Consider the following 23,252-nt stretch of genomic DNA (forward strand, 5'->3'; position numbering starts at 1 on the left):
GATTGCACCCCGACCACCACTCCCACAAACTGGATCCCTACCGCCCCCCTCCCCAGACGACAATGATGATGCCCCCCACCCCAATCTGGACACGTCCCACCCCCCGCACCAAATGACTGTGCCCTGCCTACCCCTCCTGCAAACTGGACCCGTCCTGCCCCTCCCCCAAACTAGACCCATCCTGCCCCCTCCCCAGAGGACTGCGCCTCCACTCCCTACCCCAAACTGGACCTGTGCCACCCCCCTCCTCAGACAATGGCACTGAAGGCCCCCTCCCCCAAATTGAGCCCATCCTGCCCCCTCCCCAGATGATGGTGCCCCCCACTCCCTGCCCCAAACTGGACCCATCCTGCCCCATTCCCCAGACAACAGCACCCCCTGCCCCCTCCCCCAAACTGGACCCATACCTCCCTCCTCCCCAGACAATGGCGCCAAAGGCCCCCTCCCTACTTTGCCCGTCCCACGCCCCTGCCCCAGAAAACGGCGCTCTCCCACCCCCAGATGATGGGGCACCCCCAACCCCTCCCAAACTGGAACCATCCCATCTCCATCCCCAGACGACGGTGCCCCCCCCTCCTCCAAACTGAACCTGTCCCGCCGCCCCTCCAGATAACAGCACCCCCTGCCCCCTTCCCCAAACTGGACTTGGCCTGCCCCCCTCCCCAGATGACAGCGCCCCCACTACCTTCCCCAAGCTGGACCCCTCCTGCCACCCTCTGCAGACAATGGCGCCCGCCTGCCCCAAACTGGACCCATCCCACCCCCTCCCCAGATAAAGACAGCTCCCCCCTGCCCCAAATTGGACCCATCCTGGCCCCTTCCCAGTTGACAATGGCTCCCCCCACCCCATACTGGACCCATCCCGCCCCCCTGCCCAAATGACAGCTCCACCACCCTCTCCCCCAAAGTGGACCCATCCCACCTCCTTCCCCAGACGACCATCCCCGTTTCCACCCCCAAACTGGGCCCGTCCTGCCCCTTCCCCACATGACTGCGCCCCCTGCCACCTCCCCCATATTTCATCTGTCTCGCCCCCCTCTGCAGATGATGGCGCCCCCAGCCCTAAACCAGACCTGTCCCGCCCCCCTCCCCAGAAGATGGCACCCCACCTACTCTCCCCCAAGCTGAACGCATCCCACTCCCCTCTCCACACGACAGCACCCAGTCCCCGCTCCAAACACGACCTGTCCCATCACCCTCCCCAGACTCCCCCAAACTGGAAACCCTCCCAGACTATGGCACCCCTGCCCACTCCCCCAAACTGGCCCCTTCCCCCAGACAAGGATGCTCCTGCTCCCTCCTCCAAATTGAGCCCATCTTGCCCCCTTCCCCAAATGACCGCTCCCCCTCTCCCAAACTGAATCGTCCCGCCTCCCCTCCCCAGGCTACGGCGCTGCTCCTTCTCGTAGCTGGACTCGTCCCACCTCCGCAGTCTACAGCGCACCCCCGCCGCTCCCCAAAACTGGAGCCATCCCTCCCCCGCCAATGGCGCTGAAGGCCCCCTTCCCCAAACCGAGCGTGGTGGGAGCAATGGGAGCAGCGCCTGTTCGAGCGCTCAAGGCTCGAGCAATTAGCGCTGAGTCCCGGCCCGGCGGGGCAATGTTCCGCGCGCGCAGGGGTAAAGTCGGCTCGGGGAGGGGCAAAAGGCCAAACAGCGCCCGCGGGTCTCGAACCCCCCGAGGGGCTGGTGTTTCAAAAGTTTGAAGTCAAGAAGTAACCGCTGAACTAAAACCGACCCACTAAAGTTGCCTGTCTGCAGGCCCTAAGAGTTCTCAGATGGGCGTGACCATGCAAACGATAAGCGAGAGGATAAACGTCATAAACCGTTTAAATTGCCCTCCCCGAGGCGGGTCCTGGAAGGGGAAAGGCTAACCCGGCGCCTAGCGCAAGCGCCTGACTAGAACGCATCCCCTCCTTCCCTGCCAGGACCGTTCCATGCCGAGATGGTGGCGCCCAGAGAGGTGAGCGTGAGCGGATTCCTCGATCAGAGCGAGCCGGCCACTCCGTCACGACCCGAGCCGGTAGCGGTTTTTTGGAGGGGAGGAAATGCGCCCTGCCCCGCCCCCGCCCGCCTCGCGGGACCCTGTTCTCCCCGCGGCCAGCCAGCGGCCTACGTGTCCCGGTCCGGCCGCGGGTTTCTTGGGCTGCCCCCGCGTGCTGCAGCCGCCTGAGAGGGGGAAGCTGCTGGCGGGGTCCTGGGGGCAGGAGGCTGCGGCACCCGGGAGGCGGCTCGAGGCTTCTGGCGCCGGGTAACGGGAGGAAACTTTTTTCTTTCCCTTCCCTGCTTTGGCGCGGGGAAGGGAGGTTTGAATCCCGCATTTCCCGGTTCAGCAAACTCGGCTCCCGGCCCCAGGACAGGCCTGTCCCCGCACTCAGGGGCAAGAGGTTTAGCCCGATGTTCCTGCCCACGCGCTCAGCAGAGGAGTTAAAATGATGAGGGGCATGGAGCAGCTTCCAACTGAGGAGAGATTAAAAAACTGGGACTTGTCAGTTTGGAAAAGAGATGACAAAGGGGGGGATCTGATAGAGGTCCATAAAATCATGACAGGTGCAGAGAAAATAAATCAGGAAGTGTTATTTACTCCTTCTCATATCACAAGAACTAGGGGTCACCCAATGAAATTAATAGGCAACAGGTTTAAAACAAACAATAGGAAGTATTTCTTCACACAACGCACAGTCAACCTGTGGAACTCCTTGCCAGAGGGTGTTGTGAAGACCAAGATTATAGCAGGGTTCAAAAAAGAATTAGATAAATTCATGGAGGATAGGGCTGTCAATGGCTATTAGCCAGGATGTTTGCCAGAAGCTGAGAATAGGCGACGGGATGGATCACTTGATGATTACCTGTTCAGTTCATTCCCTCTGAAGCACCTGGCATTGGCCACTGTGGGAAGACAGGATACTGGGCTAGCTGGGCTCTTTGGTATGACCCAGTATGGTAATTCTTATGTAGTAGCTACTAGAGTTTGTATTTTAAATATCATTAGCCTCCAGATTTAATGGCCCATTGAGATGAATGGGATTAAACTGAGAATTCTTGTTACCGGCTGCCTATAGGCCTGGGTGGATCTGCCTATGTGTTAATGTTTGGGTTGCACTTGAAAGGTTTTTTTCACAGGCATCAGTGCTAAGACTTGATAGCTTGTTTGTGTTAAAAGAAAAGGAGTACTTGTGGCACTTTTAGAGACTAACAAATTTATTTGAGTATAAGCTTTCATGAGCTACAGCTCACTTCATCGGATGCATTCAGTGGAAAATACAGTGGGGAGATTTATATACATAGAGAACATGAAATAATGGGTGTTACCATACACACTGTAACGAATGCATCCGATGAAGTGAGCTGTGGCTCACGAAAGCTTATGCTCAAATAAATTTGTTAGTCTCTAAGGTGCCACAAGTCCTCCTTTTCTTTTTGCGGTTACAGACTAACATGGCTGCTATTCTGAAAACTGTAATGAGCGTGATCACTTAAGGTGAGCTATTACCAGCAGGAGAGCTGGTGGGGGGGACAGGACCTTTTGTAGTGATAGTCAGTGTGGACCATTTCCAGCAGTTGACAAGAACGTCTGAGGAACAAGGGGGAATAAACATGGGGAAATAGTTTTACTTTGTGTAATGACCCATCCACTCCCAGTCTTTATTCAAGCCTAAGTTCATTGTATCCTGTTTGCAAATTAATTCCAATTCAGCAGTCTTTCGTTGGAGTCTGTTTTTGAAGTTTTTTTGTTGAAGAATTGCAACTTTTAGGTCTGTAATCGAGTGACCAAAGAGATTGAAGTGTTCTCCGACTGGTTTTTGAATGTTATAATTCTTGATGTCTGATTTGTGTCCATTTATTCTTTTACATAGAGACTGTCCAGTTTGACCAATGTATATGGCAGAGGGGCATTGCTGGCACATGATGGCATATATCACATTGGTAGATGTGCTGGTGAACGAGCCTCTGATAGTGTGGCTGATGTGATTAGGCCCTATGATGGTGCCAACTGTGTCCACATATCTATTCAGGGGACAACGGGCTTTGTTGCAAGGATTGGTTCCTGGGTTAGTGGTTCTGTTGTGTGGTGTGTGGTTGCTGGTGAGTATTTGCTTCAGGATGGGGGGCTGTCTGTAAGCAAGGACTGGCCTGTCTCCCAAGATCTGTGAGAGTGATAGGTCGTTCTTCAGGATAGGTTGTAGATCCTTGATGATGCGTTGGAGAGGTTTTAGTTGGGGGCTGAAGGTGATGGCTAGTGGCATTCTGTTATTTTCTTTGTTGGGCCTGTCCTGTAGTAGATGTTTGTGTTGTTTCTAAAAGGAGTGCCGAGATTCCTGAGCATGATTCTACAGCAGTTAGTTTGTCCCCCTTATACCTGGGGCCCTGACCTGCTTGCATCATATCTGGCTTTGCTGGCGTTGTCTGTCTGCACTCTTTGATTCAGTACATTCACCTCTTCAACCGTGGCTACACACGAACTTGCGCTGGTCTAACCAAAGATGTGTTTTTAAACTGATTCAGTTACACCACAGCAAACTCCTTTGCGGACACACGTGTATTGATTTACAGGGACTTTCACTCATTTAACTAAACTGGTTTTTACACAGATTTAGTTAAACCAGTCCAATTTCAGTGTGTAGACCAGGCCTAAGGCTCTGTCCACACTGCAGGAGAAGGGCTGTGTTAACTGATTCCATTTTTTTAAACAGTAGGTGTTCCTTTCCCATCCCTTGCGGGTCCTTAGCAGCAACTCTTGTTCCTCAATGGAGCCCAGTAGTCCTGCCCTTCTCTTTGTGCCCCATGGAGGACTCAGGGACATTTTGTCTTCCCTTTGACCTGCTGTGAGGGGAGCAGCTGTTATAGTTCAAGGCAACTGCACCTGTATTACCCCTCTGCTGGGTGGAGGCATGGGTCTCACTCCCTCCTGACTGGGGTTTTTCTTGGCTGCACAGTTCCCTACCTACACTGTAAAAGCGGCAAAGAGTCCTGTGGCACCTCATAGACTAACAGACGTATTGGAGCATAAACTTTTGTGGGTGAATTCACCCACAAAAGCTTATGCTCCAATACATCTGTTAGTCTATGAGGTGCCACAGGACTCTTTGCCGCTTTTACAGATCCAGACTAACATGGCTACCCCTCTGGTACACTGTGTTAACTACACTGTGTTATTCCCAGCAAGCCGGGCAGCCTGGACAGCCCAGTGGCTGCACTTTGCTCTCCCTCTTCAGAGGCTTTAAACAGTGTAATTGTGCACAGTTACAAGTTACCCCACAACTCTTTCTAAGCAAGCACATTTATTCTGAAGGTGAAAGCATTACAGAGAAAACATTAAAACAAAGCCTGCTAATAAGCTTTCCAGAGATCACCCTCTCACTCCAACAAGGGCTCTGGTGAAGTCAGTCCTTCAAAGCCCACAAAGGGATTTTTCTGTGGCTACAAGTTCATAACTAGGGCCCTACCAAATTCATGGTCCATTTTGGTCAATTTCACAGTCAAAGGATTTTAAAAATAGCTGAAATCATGAAATTTACTATTTAAATCTGAAATTTCATGGTGGTGTAATTGTAGGGGTCCTGACCCAAAAAGGAGCTGTGAGGAGTCGCAAGGTTATTGTGTGGGGTGTTGTGGTACTTCTACCCTCACTTCTGCGCTGCTGCTGGCGGCGGCGCTGCCTTCAGATTTGGAGAGTGGTGGCTGCTGGCCGGGAGCCCGGCTCTGAAGGCAGAGCCGCCATCAGCAGCAGAACAGAAGTAAGAATGGCATGGTATGATATTGCCACCCTTACTTCTGCGCTGCTGTCTGCAAAGCTGGGCCCTCAGTCAGCAGCCGCCACTCTCCAGCCAACCAGCTCTGCAGGCAGCAGTAAGGGTGGAGCATGGTCTGGCATTGCCACCCTTACTTCTGCGCTGCCGCTGACAGGGTGCTTCCTTCAGAGCTGGGTGCCCAACCAACAGCCACTAGTCTCTGGCTGCCCAGTTCTGAAGGCAGCACAGAAGTAAGGGTGGCAATATCGCGATCCCCCTAAAATAACCTTGCAACCCCCCTGCAACTCCCTTTTTGATAACCCCCCAATTTGATAAACGCTGGTCTCCCCCATGAAACATGTATAGTATAGGGTAAAAGCACACAAAAGACCAGATATCACAGGGGGAGACCCGATTTCACGGTCCGTGACGTGTTTTTTCATGGCTGTGAATTTGGTAGGGCCTTATTCATAACAGCTTCAGCTCAGAACAAGTACATCCGTGAATAGGTTAGTCTTTGCTTTGTACAGCCTGGGCCTTTGATCTTCAGATTCTGGAAACAGATAAGCAGTAGACAATCATCCTCTTCTCAGGATATAGCTCCAGAGGGCTTTTGCATAACTAGAGATGAGAATTTGCATTTTCCTCCCCTGGAGATTCCCCCACTTGACACTGTGTCGAAAAGCTCATTCTGGGCTTATTATTCAGTATAGTAATTTGAAGTTCCTAACTCACATCCCATCTTCCCCCAGCAAGGTCACATACAATCCTTGATAACACGTAACCTTTATGTTTGATACAGTGGACTTGAAAGATCCTTAATTCAATGGGATTTTTCCAGGCTATAGAAGGAAATAGTCATATCTGTCACAGTAGCATCTCCTGAGTCTTAGCCCCAGGGGACATTTCTTGCTGGGGCTGGAGTGGGTCCATTTGCCTTGAATGTGTTCCCTTGGTTGTAGCTGATTGGAGGCAGCTCTGGCAACCTGCTCACCAGGATGCACCTTCCCCCACTTAAATCTGATGGTCTCTTTCTCCTTCCACCTAGGGAACGTCTCAGGAGCTGGAGTCAGCTGTGCAGGAGGAGGAAGATGCAGGGCATATGCAGGTGGGCTCCCCCCTTTGGGTGCATGTTGGATGGGCAGTGGAGAGCTCTGCTGGTGTCCCCTTGTATGTGGGGAGAGTTCAGTAGTGTGGGATCGTAGGCCCTGCTAGCAGCCCCTGTGTGCACATAGGGGAGAGTGGAATTGAGCGCCCTGGTGGCTCCTTGGCTGACCATCTAGCTCAGGGGTGGGCAAACTTTTTGGCCCGAGGGCCACATCTGAGTGGGGAAATTGTATGCAGGGCTATGAATGTAGGGCTGGGGCAGGGGGTTGGTGTGTGGGAGGGAGTTTGGGGTGCAGGAAGGGGCTCAGGGCAGGGGGTTGGGATGCAGGAGGGGTGTTGGGTGTGGCAGGGGGTTGGGGTATAGGCAGGGGTCTCAGGGCAGGGAGTTGGGGTGCATGAGGGGATCGGGGTCTGGGCTCCAGCCCGGTGCTGCTTACCTGGAGCGGCTCTGGGGTGGCAACAGTGTGCACCGGGGCCAGGGCAGGCTCCCTCCCTGCCTGCCTGCCCTGGCCCCACGCCTCTGTTCCGGGAAGCGGCTGGCACCATGTCGCTGTGGCCCCTGGGCGGGGGGGGGGGGGGGGGGGGCAGAGGGCTGAGTGTGCTGCCCTTGCCTGTGGGTACCTCCCCCGAAGCTCTCATGGGCTGCAGTTCCCTGTTCCCGGCCAATGGGAGCTTCGGGGGAGGTACCCACAGGCAAGGGCAGTGCACGGAGCCCTCCATCCCCCAGGGGCCACAGGGACGTGGTGCTGGCCGCTTCCTGGAGCGGAGTGGGGCCCACAGCGCCATGGGGGTGGCAAGCCCATGGGCCAGATGCAAAGCCCTGAGGGGCTGGATCCAGCCCGCAGGCCGTAGTCCCCCCCAGTCTAGCTCATGTCTCTCTACCCCACAAAGGCAGATCTGGAACGGGAGGAGCTGGAGCCCAGGCTCCGAGACACCCCAGAGGACATCTCCTTTGAAGCTGCTGCCAACACCATTGCCTTCCACCCCAGCCAGGACATCCTTGCAGCCGGCGATGTGGACGGCGATGTCTATGTGTGAGTTGGATCTATCAGAGAGAAGAGCACTGTGTAGATAATCAGCAACAGGCCCTAGCAACAGGCAGTACAACCAGGGAGTTGCAAGGAAGCCCCCAGGGGTCAGCACTGCCCAGGAGACCGAGAGAGAAGGGCCCCTATGGGGTGAAAACTGTGGGTAGGGGTCCGTGACCCCATGGCCCATCCAGCTCTACCTCACCACTGTCGATAGGAGCCAGGCTCAGCTGCTGGAGGTGATGGTGCCAGGAGAAGCCGTGGGTTTGGGGAGAGGCTTCCTGTGGAGAGTGGTGTGTGTTTAGAGGTGGTTTTTTCCATGCTCCAAGTCTAATCTGGCTTGAAGAACCCACTTATCTCTGCAGAGGAAGATTGAGGCTGGGCAAAGCTGCTTCCAGTATTGGAGCATTGCATTTGGGATGCTGTAGCTGGGGACACATCATCCTTCCTCCACCAAGGGCTTAGCCTGGGAACAGGTTCTTGGCTGGCATTTCTCCATTTGGCTGCCACAAATCTGTCTTGCACTCACACAGGTATAGCGCAAGGTCTCTGCCTCTCACTGCACCTGCCATTTCTCCCATCTGCAATGGTGCCTCTCTAGTGACCCGCCTTGGAAGGCATTAGATTAGATTTCTAGGGAACCCGCCCGGCATGTTCACAGTCCCTCACAATCCCATTGGTTTGAAGATTGTTCTCCTACTAGCTGTGGGGAGTCCCCAGTTCCTGATAGTGAGCGCTGGGAAGCAGGGGTCTCCCTTTGTGGGAGCTGAACCTTGATGCTGAGATGCTACCTGTTCCTTTCCCATCACACAGCTGGGGCTCCTGCTCCACCGGGATCTTTTTTCTTCCATGTGAATCCAGCTCCTCAAACCTGACTCCTGTTTCCCTTCCACCCCTGGGGGCTGGCGATGCCCCAGCAATCTGGACATGGCACATCCCTCCTTTCTCCAGTCCTGCACCATGAAAGCCCCCTCTGGACACACACCTTCCCATTCCTGCACCAGGACCCCTAACTTTGGATCTGAATGGTCCTTCCATGCCCAAAAGCTGTGCTCCTCAGCTGGAAGGGCAAGACAGGGAGCAGCTTCTCACTAGTGTCCCCTTAACACACATGCTTTTGTTTCAGGTATTCGTACTCTTGCCTGGAGGGTGGGAACCGGGAGCTCTGGTCCTCAGGACATCACCTGAAATCCTGCCGGGAAGTGTCCTTTTCCCACGATGGACACAGTGAGTGCACCTCCCCTCGGCTTTCTCACACCTTTGTAGTGACCTGTGCAAACTCACTGGGTGGAGGTCAAGCTAGCAAGGAGGATGCCTTTCTGTCTTCTGGGGGGCAGCCCTTCTCCTTGCCCCCTGGAAGGGGGGCTGCTGAGCCTCTCTGGGTCACAGCCATGCAACAGTTTGAGGAGTTTGCTGGGGTTTGTTTAGAAGTCTCTCAGCCAATTGCTGAGCAGGCCGAGCTGTGGTTGGCTCAGGAAATGTGCTGAGCTCCCAGCCTGCGGATAAGATCCCCCTGCAATCAGCTGTGCCTGGGCGTGAGGGATCTAGAGAGCCTGGGGAGCACAGGGGAAGTGTAGAGAGGCGGGGCAGGGGCTGCTTGACTGTTGCACAGTGACTGTTCAGAGCCATTCATTCAGTCCGTACTGTGGAGACTAGAAATCTAAGAGGTGTGGCGGGGGCAGGGCTCCCAGGCTCTCCCATGCTGCTCTTTCTCCTCCCTCACCAGACTGCCAAGGGTTTCCTCCCTGTAGCTCAGAAGTCCCACTCTGCTGCAGTGTTTCTGCTCCCTAGCACACTGCGCTACACTGGATCCTGGCTGGCTTCATGATCACAGAGCCCAGGAGTAACAGTAATCCTGCGGGAATGTTGCTGGTGAGGGATAAGCACAGGACATGGGCACTGGAGTTGAGTAACTCGGTGTCACTCCTGCTGCTCCGGTTGCTGAATGGGCTGGGGGTGCCGAATGTATACCGTGTGTCTTGTTGCCAGAGCTCTTCACTGTGTCCAAGGATAAATCCATCCACATCCTGAACGTGGAGGAGGGCCGGCTGGTGACACGCTTCTCCAAGGCTCACAGGTATGTGTCTATAGGGGATTCCCAGTCCCACGCAACCCTCCAGCCCTGCCCTGCCCAGCAAGGGCATCTTGGGAACTGGCTGCCCAAGGTCCCTAGAGCAGGAGAGTGGTTCCTCCCTGAGTATCCTTTGGCCCATGTTTCCACTAAAGCTGACTGCTCCCCTTGGCAGGGAGCTGGTCTCCCATGCACTCTCTCTTGCCCATCGTGTCCATCCCTGACGCTGAGTGCTGCTTGGTGCTGGCTGGGCCATGTGTGGGATGGGGAGCAGGGAAATCTGCCCTGCATGATGGGGCTGTCAAAGACTCAGGTGGGACGCTGGGGCAAAGAGCAGGCCAAATGACCAAAACCCTGGAGCCAGCCATGGGGCCAGAACTGTAGTGGCTGCCTGCTGCGTCCAGATGGCCACCAGTCACCCTCTAGCGTCCCCTCTGGCTGAGTCGGGCTTCAGGAACTAGCTCTGGAGGGAGCTGATTCCTTCCTCCCCCACACACACTGATGGGAGGCGCTGCCCTCTCCAGATGGCCCCCTTGAGAGGGTTGAGGACTTTCAGGGAGCTCTCCACTGCCTGAAGATGGGCTCCTTCCATGTTCCCTCACCCTAGGAGCACCCAGCGTGCTGGGGGTGCCAAACTCCCCACTCCCCCAGATTCCACCTGTGCTCGGTACTGTGGCTAGAGCCGCCATCTAGTCAAACCTCCCTGACAGGGCCTTTGAATGGCAGATGGCTCTCTTAGGTGTCTCCAGTCCTTGCCACAGCAGGGAGCATCTCACAGGGCTGCCTCAGCTAGAAAGATTCTCACAGTCCCCGATGCTGCTGGTGACTGGAGTGGGGGGTCTCCACAGCTCAGCCCTGAACAGCCTGCTGGTGATAGATGACCACCTCTTTGCCACGGGGGATGATGGTGGGATGCTGAAGGTGTGGGACCTCCGCAAAGGCACAGACATCATGGAGATGCGGCAGCATGAGGAGTACATCAGCAGCATGGCCATAGACGAGAACAAGAAGCTCCTGCTCACCACCAGGTGATGTTGGGTTCCTCAGCCACGTGCGCCGGGGGTGCCTGTGGGCAAATCAGGCAGCAAAGCCTGCTCCAGGGGGTCTGAGAGCAGCTCCCCTAGGGGGAGAGCAGGTTTTTTCGCACCTTGTTGGTTCTGCTTATCTAATGCAGATGGCACAGTTGTCTCCGCCCTCGAAGGAGGGGGTAAGTGCTGTTATCCCCATGGCCCCAGACCCTCTGTCTGACACCAGACCCTCTGTAATCACTGGAGTTTGTTGTGCTTCTCATCCTGGATGATCCCAAATGGGGGATCACTTATACCCTCTCTCTGAAGTATGCAGCCACCTCTGGGAGGTGTACAGGTAACACTTGCCAGGACAGGAAGTGAGGAATCCCATGTTTAAGTGAGTGCAATGTACCACTTTGGTTCCCACAGCGGCGATGGAACCATGGGTGTCTTCAACATCAAGAGACGGCGCTTTGAGCTGCTCTCAGAGCCTCAGAGTGGAGACCTGACGTCCATCGCGCTGATGAAGGTAGGAGCTCACAGGCCACCTGTGACTGTCCTTCATGTGGGAGTAGCAATACGGAGCCAGGCTTCCCTGCCTCAGCACTGAGCTGTCCCAGACATGGGCAGTGGTGGGTGCCCCAGTGCCCTTTAATGTTCAGCCATGAGCTCGAAGGGCCCTGCTGAGTTAAACATGTGGACTCCTTTGACTAAGAGGAAAGGAGCCCATTCTGTCCCTTGCTCCCTGTGCTATCGGCCCCTGACTGAGCACTTCCTGCTAGAGAGCCCATGTGGGGAGGGGAGGGTCCTGTCCTGAGCTGCTGCTTTTTCAGCTCCGCCTCATTCACTTCTTGTCCAGAGGGGGAAGAAAGTGGTGTGTGGCTCTAGCGAGGGGACCATTTATCTCTTCAACTGGGACGGTTTTGGTGCCACGAGCGACCGCTTTGCAGTGAAGGCCGAGTCCGTCGACTGCATGGTCCCCGTCACGGAGAATGTCCTGTGCACGGGTTCCATCGATGGGGTCATCAGGTGAGAGAGCCCAGTGCTGGCTCCTGGCAGGGAGGCTGGGAAAAGGGGGCTGCCTGCCTTGTTTCTGCTAGCGGGGCTAGGAGAACGGGATGAACTTCTGCTCGGAGGATCTACAGGGTGTGAATAGCAGGGAGAGTGGGGGGAGAAGGGCCAAGGGGGTAGGAGTCCTGGGGTAGAATTGAGGTAGGCAAAATATCAGGAGATATTTGCCAAAGGCAAATGCAGTCGTGGAATAATCTACTAAGGGAAGAGGTGGGAGCCCCATCGGTAGGGCACATTACAAGCAGACAGGGCAAAGCCCTGGCAGAGGTACTGCAAGGGAAGCTCCTGCCTTGATGCTGGGGGATGGACTTCAGACAGCCTATTGGGTTGGATCCTTCTGGGTGCCTCCATGAAAGGGCTGTTGGTGGGAACTCTTGGGAGCTGTGCTGCTAACGCCATGGAGGCAGTTAAACTGGAAGAAATCAAAACCCCAGGCTGGCCTCGCTGTGTGTTCAGGGCTGTTCCCACTGTGTGTTTCATTCTGGGTGCTCCTGTTCTCAGTGCATTTCCCTTCCTGAGTTCTGGCATTCAGCTCCCCCCAGCTGTTGCTGCTGGATTTGGATTCATTACATTAATTCCTGACAGTGAAGTGAGGATCCATCTCCTTGGAGATGGATCTTCTGAGCTTGCTTACTAAGCCCTGAATTTGGGGTTTAAACCAGTTGGCACTTTCCCTCTTCTAAGCTCTCAGCATCCCAGAGGACCCCCATCTGGTAGATAGTGATGGGGTAGCATACAAGGTTACTGGACAATTGGCCCTATATTATAGTTTTCTAATCTTAGTGCCCCAGAACACCTCCTTTTGGTGGGTGGGTTGGCTGGAGTACCACGCATAGTTACTGCACAGCTGGCCCTCCATTAATCAAGCTTCTGTTCTTGTCCCAGGGCTGTGAATATCTTACCTAATCGGGTGATAGGCAGCGTTGGGCAGCACCTGGGGGAGCCCATTGAACAGCTGGCCAAGTCCCACACTGGTCAGCTGCTGGCCAGCAGTGGCCACGACCAGAAGGTGAAGTTCTGGGACATCTCATCACTCCGCTCCATGGTGGTGGATGATTACCGGAAGAGGAAGAAGAGTGGGCAGCTGAAGGCCCTGAGCTGCAAAGCCTTGGGTGGCAGAGAGGACTTCTTTGCCGACATGAGAGAGGCAGAGGCCCCGAAGGAGGAGCAGGAGGAGGAGAGCGACAGCAATGACAGTAACTGATGGAAGCCCAGTGGCCTCTGGGAGATTCCATGGCCAGAAAGCTCCGTAGGGACATGGACTATGAAGCCAGCAGATTCTGCAGCCATGGGAAGGATGCATCCTCACTGTGTTGTGGAAGCAGCTGGAGGCCGAGCTTATTTCCCCATAGAGGACTGGCTCATCTGGGAGTGTTCTTGCAGGCCAGAGTGCTAGCAGGGCCCTTGGTGCAGCTGAGTTGACAAGGCGCAACATCCCTCTCTGCATTCCTCATTACAGGCCGATAGAGGTCTTATTGGGAGAGGGGCTGGAACCTCCTGCCAGCTGGGATGACCAGGCTTTGTTTGGAAAGAAGCAACTCTCCTGATGGGAAAGGAGTGTCTCCAGTTTTCTCTCTCCAAGAGGAAAAAACCTACCTCAGACCCCTCTCCACCCTCTGCCCCAGCCCTTCCCTTGTGAGCTCTCACGAGCACCAGCTGCTTTATGGGACCAGGGCTGAGTCCTGAATTCCTTCCCCAGCCCTGCTGGTTTGCAGGAGCCTAGAGGTGAATGTGGTGGTCTGTGCTCCAGGAGCTCTCTCCAAACTCCTTTGTACCAAAGAATCCCTGCAGCCTCTGGAGCATGGGAAATGCAGGGAACAATGTGAATTTGCTCCTGTGTCACCCGAGATGCCGAAAGCCACTTTCTCAGAACTGCTGCTTAGGCACCTGTAGTAATGAGATGTGGGACAGGGAAGGGAATGGGAAGAAGAATCCCCCCGGCTGCCAGCCATGTTTCACACCAACCCCTTCCCTGGCCTCTTGAAGTTTGCTACAAACTACTGAGCTCAGAGCCCCTTTGCTGGTCTGGGCAATACGGGCACTGTTGCCAGCTGTATTTCTGACAGGCCAGGCTCTCCCCAGCCACCCTCACAACTTCTCCTCCCTTTAAAGGTGTCTTCAAGAAAAACAACAGCCAGTTGCACCAGCTTCTCTCCAAGCTGGGAAGATTCATGTAGACAAGAAACTTGGACAAGCTATAGTGCAGGGCCCCAGTGCTGCCTGTCTCAGGAGAGTAACTGATTCCCATTGTGAATTTGTATGTGAATAAACCACCAGGAAGCCTGTGTCCCAAGCTGGCCGGGATCACTTTACATGACTGGGTTGGGGTGTATGTGATAATCCAGCAGAGTTTGCTATTAGATTAGTACTGCCAGTATGTTCTAACAGTGAGAGTGTGTGTGACTGACCATCACACTGCTACTGCTATGGCATCTGCTGACTGGGAGAGTGTGCGCTGCTTTCTGCATGTGTCTCCTTAAATGGGGGAGTGGATTGGCAGAGATCGGGAGCAGGAGTTTTGTAGTGCAGTCGGAAGGCGTGGGGACAGGGATGTGGCCCAGTAAGTTACAAGGCCTTTCACCTCTGGCCTCTAAGATTCAGATTTGACGTACAAGCTGAGGGAGCGACCAAAAGACACAGCAGAAATTATCTTGGCTCTCCTAACTGAGGGGGCTGGCCTGACATTCCTTACTCAGGTTGACAGCCTATGGGGCTGGTTGTCAACAGGGGCAGGGGACATGCAGAGAAGCCCCAGGGAAGGAGGAGTGTGGTGGGCCCAGGTGTCTGGCTGTTGCACCCCAATTCAGTGTCAGCTTCCATTCCTGCATGCAGAGCCACTGCAGGCCTCTATTCAGGATAATGGTTTTCCCAGCACCCCTTTGGCTGGTGCCAGGCTGTCTGTGTAACCGAAGAGCAGCTTGGTGGGGGGTTGCCGTAGAGCCCAGATCAGGGACCTAGTGTGGCCCTGGAGACAGGAGCTGAGATTTTTCCACATGTGCATCTGATCTGTGTGAGCGGGTCAGGGGTTGCCTATGCCCCTGTGTGCTTCTGGAAACCCAAGAAGCGGCGGCCTCATGCTCTGGGGCTGCCCCATCTGTACAAAAGTTGAGGGCAACTATGGGGCCCATTTAGCCCTAAGAAGAGCGGTTTCTGCCTTTGGCTGGGGAGGTGTGAAGGGGAGAGCTGGAAGCCTGTGAGGTTAGGTCTCTTGCCCTAAGAAGAGAGCAGCTGCAGGCAAGCTAGTGCTGTTGCTGTGGTGAAGGCAGCTCTCTCCTGGTCTTGAGAGGTCTGAGGCAGCCTTGTGGCACCAGGTTCCCCTATCAAGACAGGAAATGAGGCCTCCTGGCTTCTCACCACCAGGAATGAGAGTCTCTTGTGGAGGGGCTGGAGCTGGCTAACCTGTGCCCCTCTGGAGACAGCCCTGCCCTTCTAAGCGTCCTGGAAGGGAGCAATTCAGGCAGCAGCGAGCCAGACCATGAGTTCAGGGAGTTTCTTTTTACCTTTGTTGCTTTTTAAATGGGCAGAAAGTGGCACAGGACTAATTTGGGCTGGTGCTGGAGTATATCCCTTTACATGGCATTTGTGCAGGAGCTGGGAGCTGAGCACCGGGGATCTGGGGAACGGATGGATCCTTGCCAAGCTCTTCACTATGTGTACTCGCTGCGGAGGCGTGGAAGAGAACGTGCCATTGTCTGGGATACAAGAGGGACTTCATGCAGTTGAGGTTATAGGAAGGATGTACTGGCCCACCCCTGCCTGCCTTCCCTCCTCTGCTTCCTTTTCCTCCTCCCCCTCTGACACCAAGCTACCGTTAGACTGCCAGCTTCCCAGCCTGCCTGCCCTTGCCAGCCCTAGCAGAATTGTTGGTAATTTGAAAAAGTCTGGTTCAGGGTGAACAAAATGGTGTTTTTTTTGTATTTGTAAAGGGCTAGAGTCATAAAATGGCCAGCGGAGGAGGCACTGCTGTCCCTGCCACCCTTAAACATGTCAGCCCAGCAGATAGGCACTCAGCTGGGATTTGGGAGACCCAGGTCTGAATCCTTGCTCTGGGCCAGGGCTCTGAACACAGGTCTCCTTCCTTCCCAGTGCCTGCCCTAACCCCAGGCTATTGGCGTGATGTGCTCTCAGTCTCTCCTGCAGAAGCTGTTCCACTTTGTGTAGGTGATTGATTATTCTTCAGAGTAGAGGGCTGGGGTCTGGAACCTCAGTCTCCCAAGTGAGGGCTCTAGCCATTGGGCTGTAGAGTCATTCTCACATTTGTATGCTGCTCTAATGACTATTCAGGCATTTTACCCAAAGTGGAACAGCTTCAAAGGAGAGATTGGGAGAGATCCACAAACAAATAGCCTCAGTCCAGAGAACGGAGTTGAACCTGGGTCTCCCACATTACAGGGGAGCATGCTAGCCTCGGGGCTAGAGATTATATGGTGTGGGTAAGGGTACCAGCTCCACCATCCCCTTCTATGGTGTGAATGGCACCTAAATCCCCTGGTGAATCAGGCCAACAAAAAATTTACAGGCTAAAACTATCTGGCAAATTCATGTCAAATCTGTGAGTATAAGAGGTTTAAAAAAATAACTAGATAAGTTCATGGAGGAGGATAGATCCATCGATAACTATTAGCCAGGATGGGCAGGGATGGTGTCCCTAGCTTCTGTTTGCCAGAAGCTGGGAGTAGGCGACAGGGGATGGATCACTTGATACCTGTTCTGTTCATTCCCTCTGGGGCACCTGGCATTGTCCACTGCCTGAAAACAGGATATTGGGCTAGATGGACCTTTGGTCTGACCCAGTATGGCCGTTCTTATGTTCTTAATAGTTTTGGGTTGACAGAAACTGCATTTTTTTTTTTTTTTTTTTTTTTTGGCTAATAAACTATTTGTCCAAAAAAAATTGCCCACCTCTACTTTAACACAGCTTGACTAACGCAGTTCTCCGAAAACAATCCATTCCACCAATGGGGAGGGAGACGAGCCTGGAGCCCTGCTAGCTGGACTCACAACATGAGCAGGCTCTGGCTGTGCCTAGGCAGCAGAGAGAACCACGTTCTGCGTAACCCGGCTCTGAGTCACTTGGCCTGGTTACAGCTCACCCTGTTGGGGGACACACACAGCAGTATGTTTCCCGGCAGGAATGGCAACTGTGCTGGCTTGTCCGTGCTGCATGGCAGTGTTTGTATCAGTGCATGCTGGGGAAAGGTAGCTGTAACTCCACAGAGCAGCTGGTTCCAGAGCAGCCATTTCTCAGGGTGCAGTGCACAACCTGGGAGAAAGGAGGACTGGCTTACCCGTTTACATGGACACACAGGCAGATGCCACAGGCCTTCTTGTGCACAGGGTATAAACACAATAACACCCATGCAGTTAGGAGCTGTGAGCTAGCCATGTCGATGTGGAAATGAGCCATATATGAAGTCAAACATGTGCCAACCTGTTAAAACTCAGTAAGTCCTTGTGCGTTGAGTTACGATGGAGCTGGGAACCTAGTTCTAACATGGCTCCAGTGTGTAGGGTATGTAGGACCTCAGCTTTGTTTCCCTACATGGGCGAATGCCTTGGACGTACTCATTGATTCACAGTTTAAGGACAGAAGGAACAATTAGCTCAGCTAGTCTGATCAGTACATCGCAGCCATGACATTTCACCCAAATGTCCCTCTTGCTTCAGTTAAACTAAAGTAATTTAGCCCTCAAGAGACTGAACTGTTGTGTGCCACAGTCAGAGAACAGGACAGATCGAGATGTCACCTGTCCCTGAGGCCCCTGTAACGGCAGGGAATCGATCAGGTGAAAGTATGGCCAGATGATCTGGGGATCCATGCTGCAGAGGAAGATTAACCCCCCCCAAGGCACCAGACAATCTGACATGGGGAATTCCTTTCTGACTCCAGACCTAGCAGTCAGTTAGACCTGAGCATGTGAGCAAGACTCACTAGCCAGGCAGCTAAGACTGATTCTCTGTACCACCTCAGAGCACTAGCCCACCCCAGCTCGTAGCCCACCTCTAGCTGTGGCCCATCTCTGATGCTTCACCCCCACCCTTAAATTGTACTGGAGAGTGTTGTAACCAGGCACTCTGACTCAGCTGTAATCTGGGCCTCCCTGGCCACAGAAATAGGTTCAAACCATGTTAGAACATAATCTGTTTTTTCCTTCTTGTCTGTGATGATCTATTTCAACCCCGGTAGATTCCTAGGCTAAAGCTGGTTCCAGATGTGGTTATAACACATGGCCTCCTAACCTCACACACCAGGAAACCTGTTGGAACCTGCTTTGGCCCCAGCCCTGTTTAACAGAAGGCTTTTTGTTGTGTACAAAGACTCTTAGAAATGCTCCCTGCCTCCCCCTCCTCCCAGTTCTCTGTTTAGTTTCCACAAAGGCTGGTTTCCAGCTGGCAGGGTGGGGAAGGGAGGATGGATTGGCTGGCAGGGAGCTGGTGGATGCAGATGAGGTTTCTCTTGTAGGTGAAGCTGTGCGCTCTGTGTGAGGCTCCCTGCAGTCTGGACTGTCCCTGGGTGCGTTGGCCCTGCTGTGATGATAGTGCAGGTGTAGCAGATTTGCTGCACTTGTGTGGGCTACGTCCTGGGCCCCATGTGCAGTGTCATTGCTCAGATGTGCCCAGAAATAACTGTCAGGGTGGTGGATGTGAACAAGGAGAGGATCCACGCCTGGAACTTGGATCAGCTGCCTGTCTTCGAAGTACTGCTCAGCAAGGGGGCTGCGTTCCAGTGACTGGAGCAGGGTGTGGGGAAGGACAGCCTTCTCGCTTTGATTTTTGTCAATCACTCGGTGGGGAGGAGAGGCTCCCTGCCCAACCCTGGGCTGAGCTGACTCCCCGCCGCAATGAGTGTGACTCCAGTCACAGCAGAGGCTGCGGCACAGGGACTCCAGTGCCTTTTCAAAAGTTTTGTTTTATTAGCTCAGCACAAAAGGTGAATGAGAGTTGTTGAGTGGCTGAGTTTGTCCCGCTCCAGTAACAATGCCCCAGTAACCTGGGATTGCCCAGCGGGATTGGATTGGACTGGCCAGAGATGTGGCTGAGCCCAGCATCCCCTCACCCGCAGCACGTAGCGTCTGATGGCTCAAAGGAAACTGTTACCCCACAGTTATACCTGTAAATGCGTGTCTTGTCCATGACACACACCTCCCAGTTGGTGCCCTGCAGCACAAGGCCTGCAGTTGATCCTGGCCAGCGTCACTCTGCTGCTGGCCTCTCTAATTGGTGGGAGTGTGTCCAGTGGTCTTGCCACTAAGAGTTCTGCCTGGGTGCTGATTGGTGCTTAGCTGGAGATGGCACAGGGTGCTGGTGGGCTTCCATGTCCTGTTCCTCAAGGCCCCATGCAGGTGACATTGTGAAGGGCGCTCTCCCCTTGCAGTCCCAGCCAGGCAGGGCCTTACATGGCTCAGTCTGAGAATCCCAGCCCCGGATGAGGTGGCTGCGGCTGAGGGCGTTATTGCTAAGCCCTTTCCCCCTCTGTGTTGCACCAGGAGCTGGAGTATGAGAGAATCCACAAGGCGATGCTCAAACCAGCCTCTATCTTTGATGGCAGGAGAATCCTGGACAGTTTGCATTATTGGCTGCAGCACTTAGGCTTTCAGGTACTTCCTCTGCACCCCGCACCTCTGTGTGCGTGCGTATGAGGATTCAGGCCACTGGGGGCCATGGCAGGAGAAGGCAAAGGGCAAACGGCGAAGGTGCAGTGAGTTGTCTGGTGATGTGCACACTGCCCTCTGCTGGGTGCAGTTTGTACTGGTCCCTATGGGTCCATTGGCTCCCTCTAGCAGAGCCCTGGGTTTTGGATGCTGGAGGTGGTGGGTTTGGTTCTCTGCTGCTGCAGTTGACTGATGACTAATGTGGGGATGAGCCTATGGGGCAGGATGGCTGGGCTGAGGTCTTCTGTGTGGCTTCCTCTTTCCAGGTGGAGACAATCGGGAAGATCAGCCAGAGAATCCTGTTCACGGCAAATGACATCTCTGAGCTGGACCTGCTGGCTCCCCCCTAAAGAAAACGAAGGTTTAACCGTGCTTCACCTGCCTCCCTGCCTGGGATCACCTGGTGTGACACAGACCAACCCTGGGGCTGAGATTGTAGCTGCACACAGGGACCCACCTGACCGCTGTGCCATCCTGTAGCTTTAGGGTTGACCCTGCGGGCAGGCCCTCGCACTGCAATCGGCTCAGCCCAGCCAAAGTCCTGGTGGGCCTGTCCTGCCTAACATCTGAGCCTTGGCGGATGGCAAAGCTGGTTCTAGGGCAGCTTTTTAACTGCAGCATTCACATACTGTGTGAACCTCAAAGTCCTTCGCTTGACTTTTAAACGCCTGCCTTCCATGTGCTTGTCTCTCTGCAGTGAGTACATGGCACCGTCCCCCACCCGCTCTGCTGGGAGGGGGTGGGGATGGAGCCCAGACTGGCCCCCCATATTTGTTCCTGCTCAGGATGTTCATACAGTGTTTCATTCCAGACTTTCATAATAAAACACATTTGGCTGCCTTTGGGCTACTGCTGGGGCTCTGTGCTGTGAACTCCTGCCTCTGCCCTGTTCTAGGGGAAGGGACAGGTGGGCTCTAGGGCCTCTGTGGCTTTGTCTCTCATGCTGCAAACTGCTCTTCAAAGGGCTGGTCCCTTAGCCTGGAAGGTGCTGTTTGGGAACCCCTGCTTCAGCGGGGTTAGTGCTGGTGCAGCGTGCTGGCTTGGCAGCTGTGCAAGGTGAAGGCCAGTGGTTCTCCCATGGACAGCACCAGGCAGAGAAGCGGCATGGACCGCAATGTCCTATGGCCTCCCATGGTTGGAAAACACTCACAGGAACAAGAGGCAGGGCCATCTCTGGTTGGTAACACCTTGTAAAAAATGGTGCATTGTGGAAGGTCAACATAGGCTTTCTATGGGGCAACCTCAATAACTAGCCTAACCCAGAGAAGCTAACAGCCAAGGCACACTAGTGCTGCAAAGGCTAGCTCTTCCATTGCCTTCCACGCTAACTGCTGGAGAACTGGCCAGTTGCCTGTTGCTCCCCATAATTGTCTTTGATTTCTCCTCTCATAAATTAGGGTGTGACAGCAGCACCTCCATGGCATCTCTCAGAGCATTGCTGGAAGACAAAGTGTGAGCCTCAGGCTGTAGTGAGGGAAACTGAGGCAGAGCTTAAGGCCAATGCTTTCAGATGGCAGTGTCCAAACCATGTTCCTCCAGCCATAAAGTTTTACAAGGTCTGTCAACAACAGCTTGCTAGGGAATGAGGGGTGGGTTCCTAGCCCTGGCCAGGAACTGGAGGAGCACAAAGGGCAGCGAGCAGAAGCCATTGCACCTGAGCTGAAGCTCCCATCTTTGAGCACTAGGCCCATGCCCACCCTGTGGCCATGGTGCCTGATATAAAAAAAACAACCCGCCCCGCAATTCCTTTGGCTTACCCCCACCCTACTCGCCTTATGATCATCAGCTCCCCTGTTCCAGTCATCTACACTGCATGAGAGGGGAGGCCTGCTGGGGCAGAGATTCAGAGAGGAGCCTCAATGAAGAAGCCCCTTCCCACCCCCCAGTGCCCCAGAATGGTGTTGGCTCCAGCTTCCTGCTGCCTGGAGCTTCTGATGACACTAATGGGGCAGTGGGTATGGGGAATTGTTGCTCCTCCTTTCCTGCTCAGACCCTCCCTGCCACCATCCTTGAGCGAGGCCAGGGCTGTGGAATACCCGGCTCCCCTCCCCTCCCCTCTGACCCATGGATGGAGGGGTGTGCCCAGCCCACTGGGGTCTCAACACATGCTTTGGGTTTAAGCTGCTGTCAAGCAGGGGTCCGGCAGTCGCATCTCTCTCTCAACCTGGCACCGTTAGGGACGTTTTCTGTTCTAAGGAACAGAAAAAACATAGATCCCTTTTTGCTTCTTCTCCCTGCCTGCCCTCATGCCCATTGATCGAGACACCCTCCCCCCAGCCCATGCCCCATAGGGCTCCCAGCTCCCCACCTGCATTAGCTTCCTATAGCCATCCTCATTAGCATAGGATTGCTTCTTGGTTCTGTGCATGGCAGTGTTTTGCCTGGTGCCACTTTCCTGCTGCTTCTGGGGGGCAGAGGCAGCAGAGCAAGGTGGGGGCTGACCACGAGGCTCAGAGTTGCGGGCAGGATCCCGGTGGATGGAGGCACAGCTCGCTGGTTAGAATGGCCTCCACACAGATTAGCGTCGGGCCCAGCCCCTCCAGTGCCTCCTAGTGGCCACACAGAGCAGAACAGCTCAGCGGAGCCAGCACTCCCAGGGTTTCCTTGGGTTTGTCCCGGGTACCCTGGCAGCATTGTGCTGGCCACAGCGGCAGAACCTGGCTCTGCTTCCTGGCTTCAAGCCCGGTGTCGGTTGCACAGCTTCCGGCCTCAGCATTTGCCTTTCCGGAGGCGGTTTGCGGGAGCGAATTGCTGTTTAACATGGCAGATTGATGAAGGCCGTGTGAGCAGGGGCTGTGCTGGGGGTGGGGTCAGAGGCTGGCTCGTCCTCACTCTCCTCTGTGCAGTGGAGCTTTCCTAGCCTGCCATTAGGCGAGGGTCGCTGCCCATCTCTGGAATACGTGGCTGTGGGATACAGAAAAAGGCTGGCACAGCAGCTTCTGCCAGACACTTACCACTTTCTAGCGCTAAGCACTCACTGCTTTCAGGAGTGGATTTAATAAAAATAGCATTTGTCAGAAGTGGGATTCGAACCCACGCCTCCAGGGGAGACTGCGACCTGAACGCAGCGCCTTAGACCGCTCGGCCATCCTGACAGCTGTGGAAAAAAACCCTTCCTGAAGGGAGCTGTGCTTACTTGCCAGGCCTATAGCTTCCAGGCACTTGCAGGACTTTGCTTTTCCCTAGCTGCACTCCCTGCTATTTCCTCCCCTTCCTCCTGCTGCATGCAGTGTGTCCATGGCTTGTTTCAATGTTTTGTGGTAAGCTGCCACCCTGTGGCTATTTTGAGCCATAGCAGTTAAACTGACTGCCACCTCCTCCCAGCTTACAGGGTCCTTTCAGCCCTGAGACTCCAGATGAAGTTGTAGCAGTTTGTTTAACCCAGGGGTCTCAAGCTCAGGACAGGGGGTCGGGGTGCAGAAGGGATGTGGGGTGCAGCAGGGGGGTCGGCTGCAGGAGGGGTTCATGGGGGGGGGGCTAGCCCAGCACACACCAGGGGCAGGGCAGGCTCCCTGCCTGCCTGCCCTGCCCCCGCACTGCTCCGGAAAGTGGCCAGGACTTGTGGGCAGGGGGCACAGGGGGT

General features: G+C 54.6%; 1 protein-coding gene and 1 non-coding gene across 2 annotated transcripts; one reads left to right on the forward strand and one right to left on the reverse strand.

Annotated features, from left to right (window-relative positions):
- The first annotated feature begins 1,906 nt into the window (after positions 1-1,906).
- On the forward strand, positions 1,907-16,854 carry WDR55 (WD repeat domain 55). Its single transcript, XM_074960762.1, has 9 exons — positions 1,907-1,961; positions 6,779-6,838; positions 7,729-7,871; positions 8,992-9,092; positions 9,855-9,942; positions 10,785-10,964; positions 11,376-11,475; positions 11,806-11,975; positions 12,903-16,854. Exons 1-9 carry the CDS (start codon positions 1,944-1,946, stop codon positions 13,219-13,221), a joined length of 1,179 nt encoding a protein of 392 aa, XP_074816863.1. The 5' UTR covers positions 1,907-1,943; the 3' UTR covers positions 13,222-16,854.
- A 5,827-nt stretch (positions 16,855-22,681) lies between these two features.
- TRNAL-CAG (transfer RNA leucine (anticodon CAG)) lies at positions 22,682-22,764 on the reverse strand. The gene has a single exon. It is a non-coding gene; the product is annotated as a tRNA-Leu (tRNA).
- Positions 22,765-23,252: the final 488 nt, after the last annotated feature.

The sequence above is a fragment of the Natator depressus genome, chromosome 8 (assembly GCF_965152275.1).
Source record: "Natator depressus isolate rNatDep1 chromosome 8, rNatDep2.hap1, whole genome shotgun sequence".
In the NCBI taxonomy this organism is placed as follows: domain Eukaryota; kingdom Metazoa; phylum Chordata; order Testudines; family Cheloniidae; genus Natator; species Natator depressus.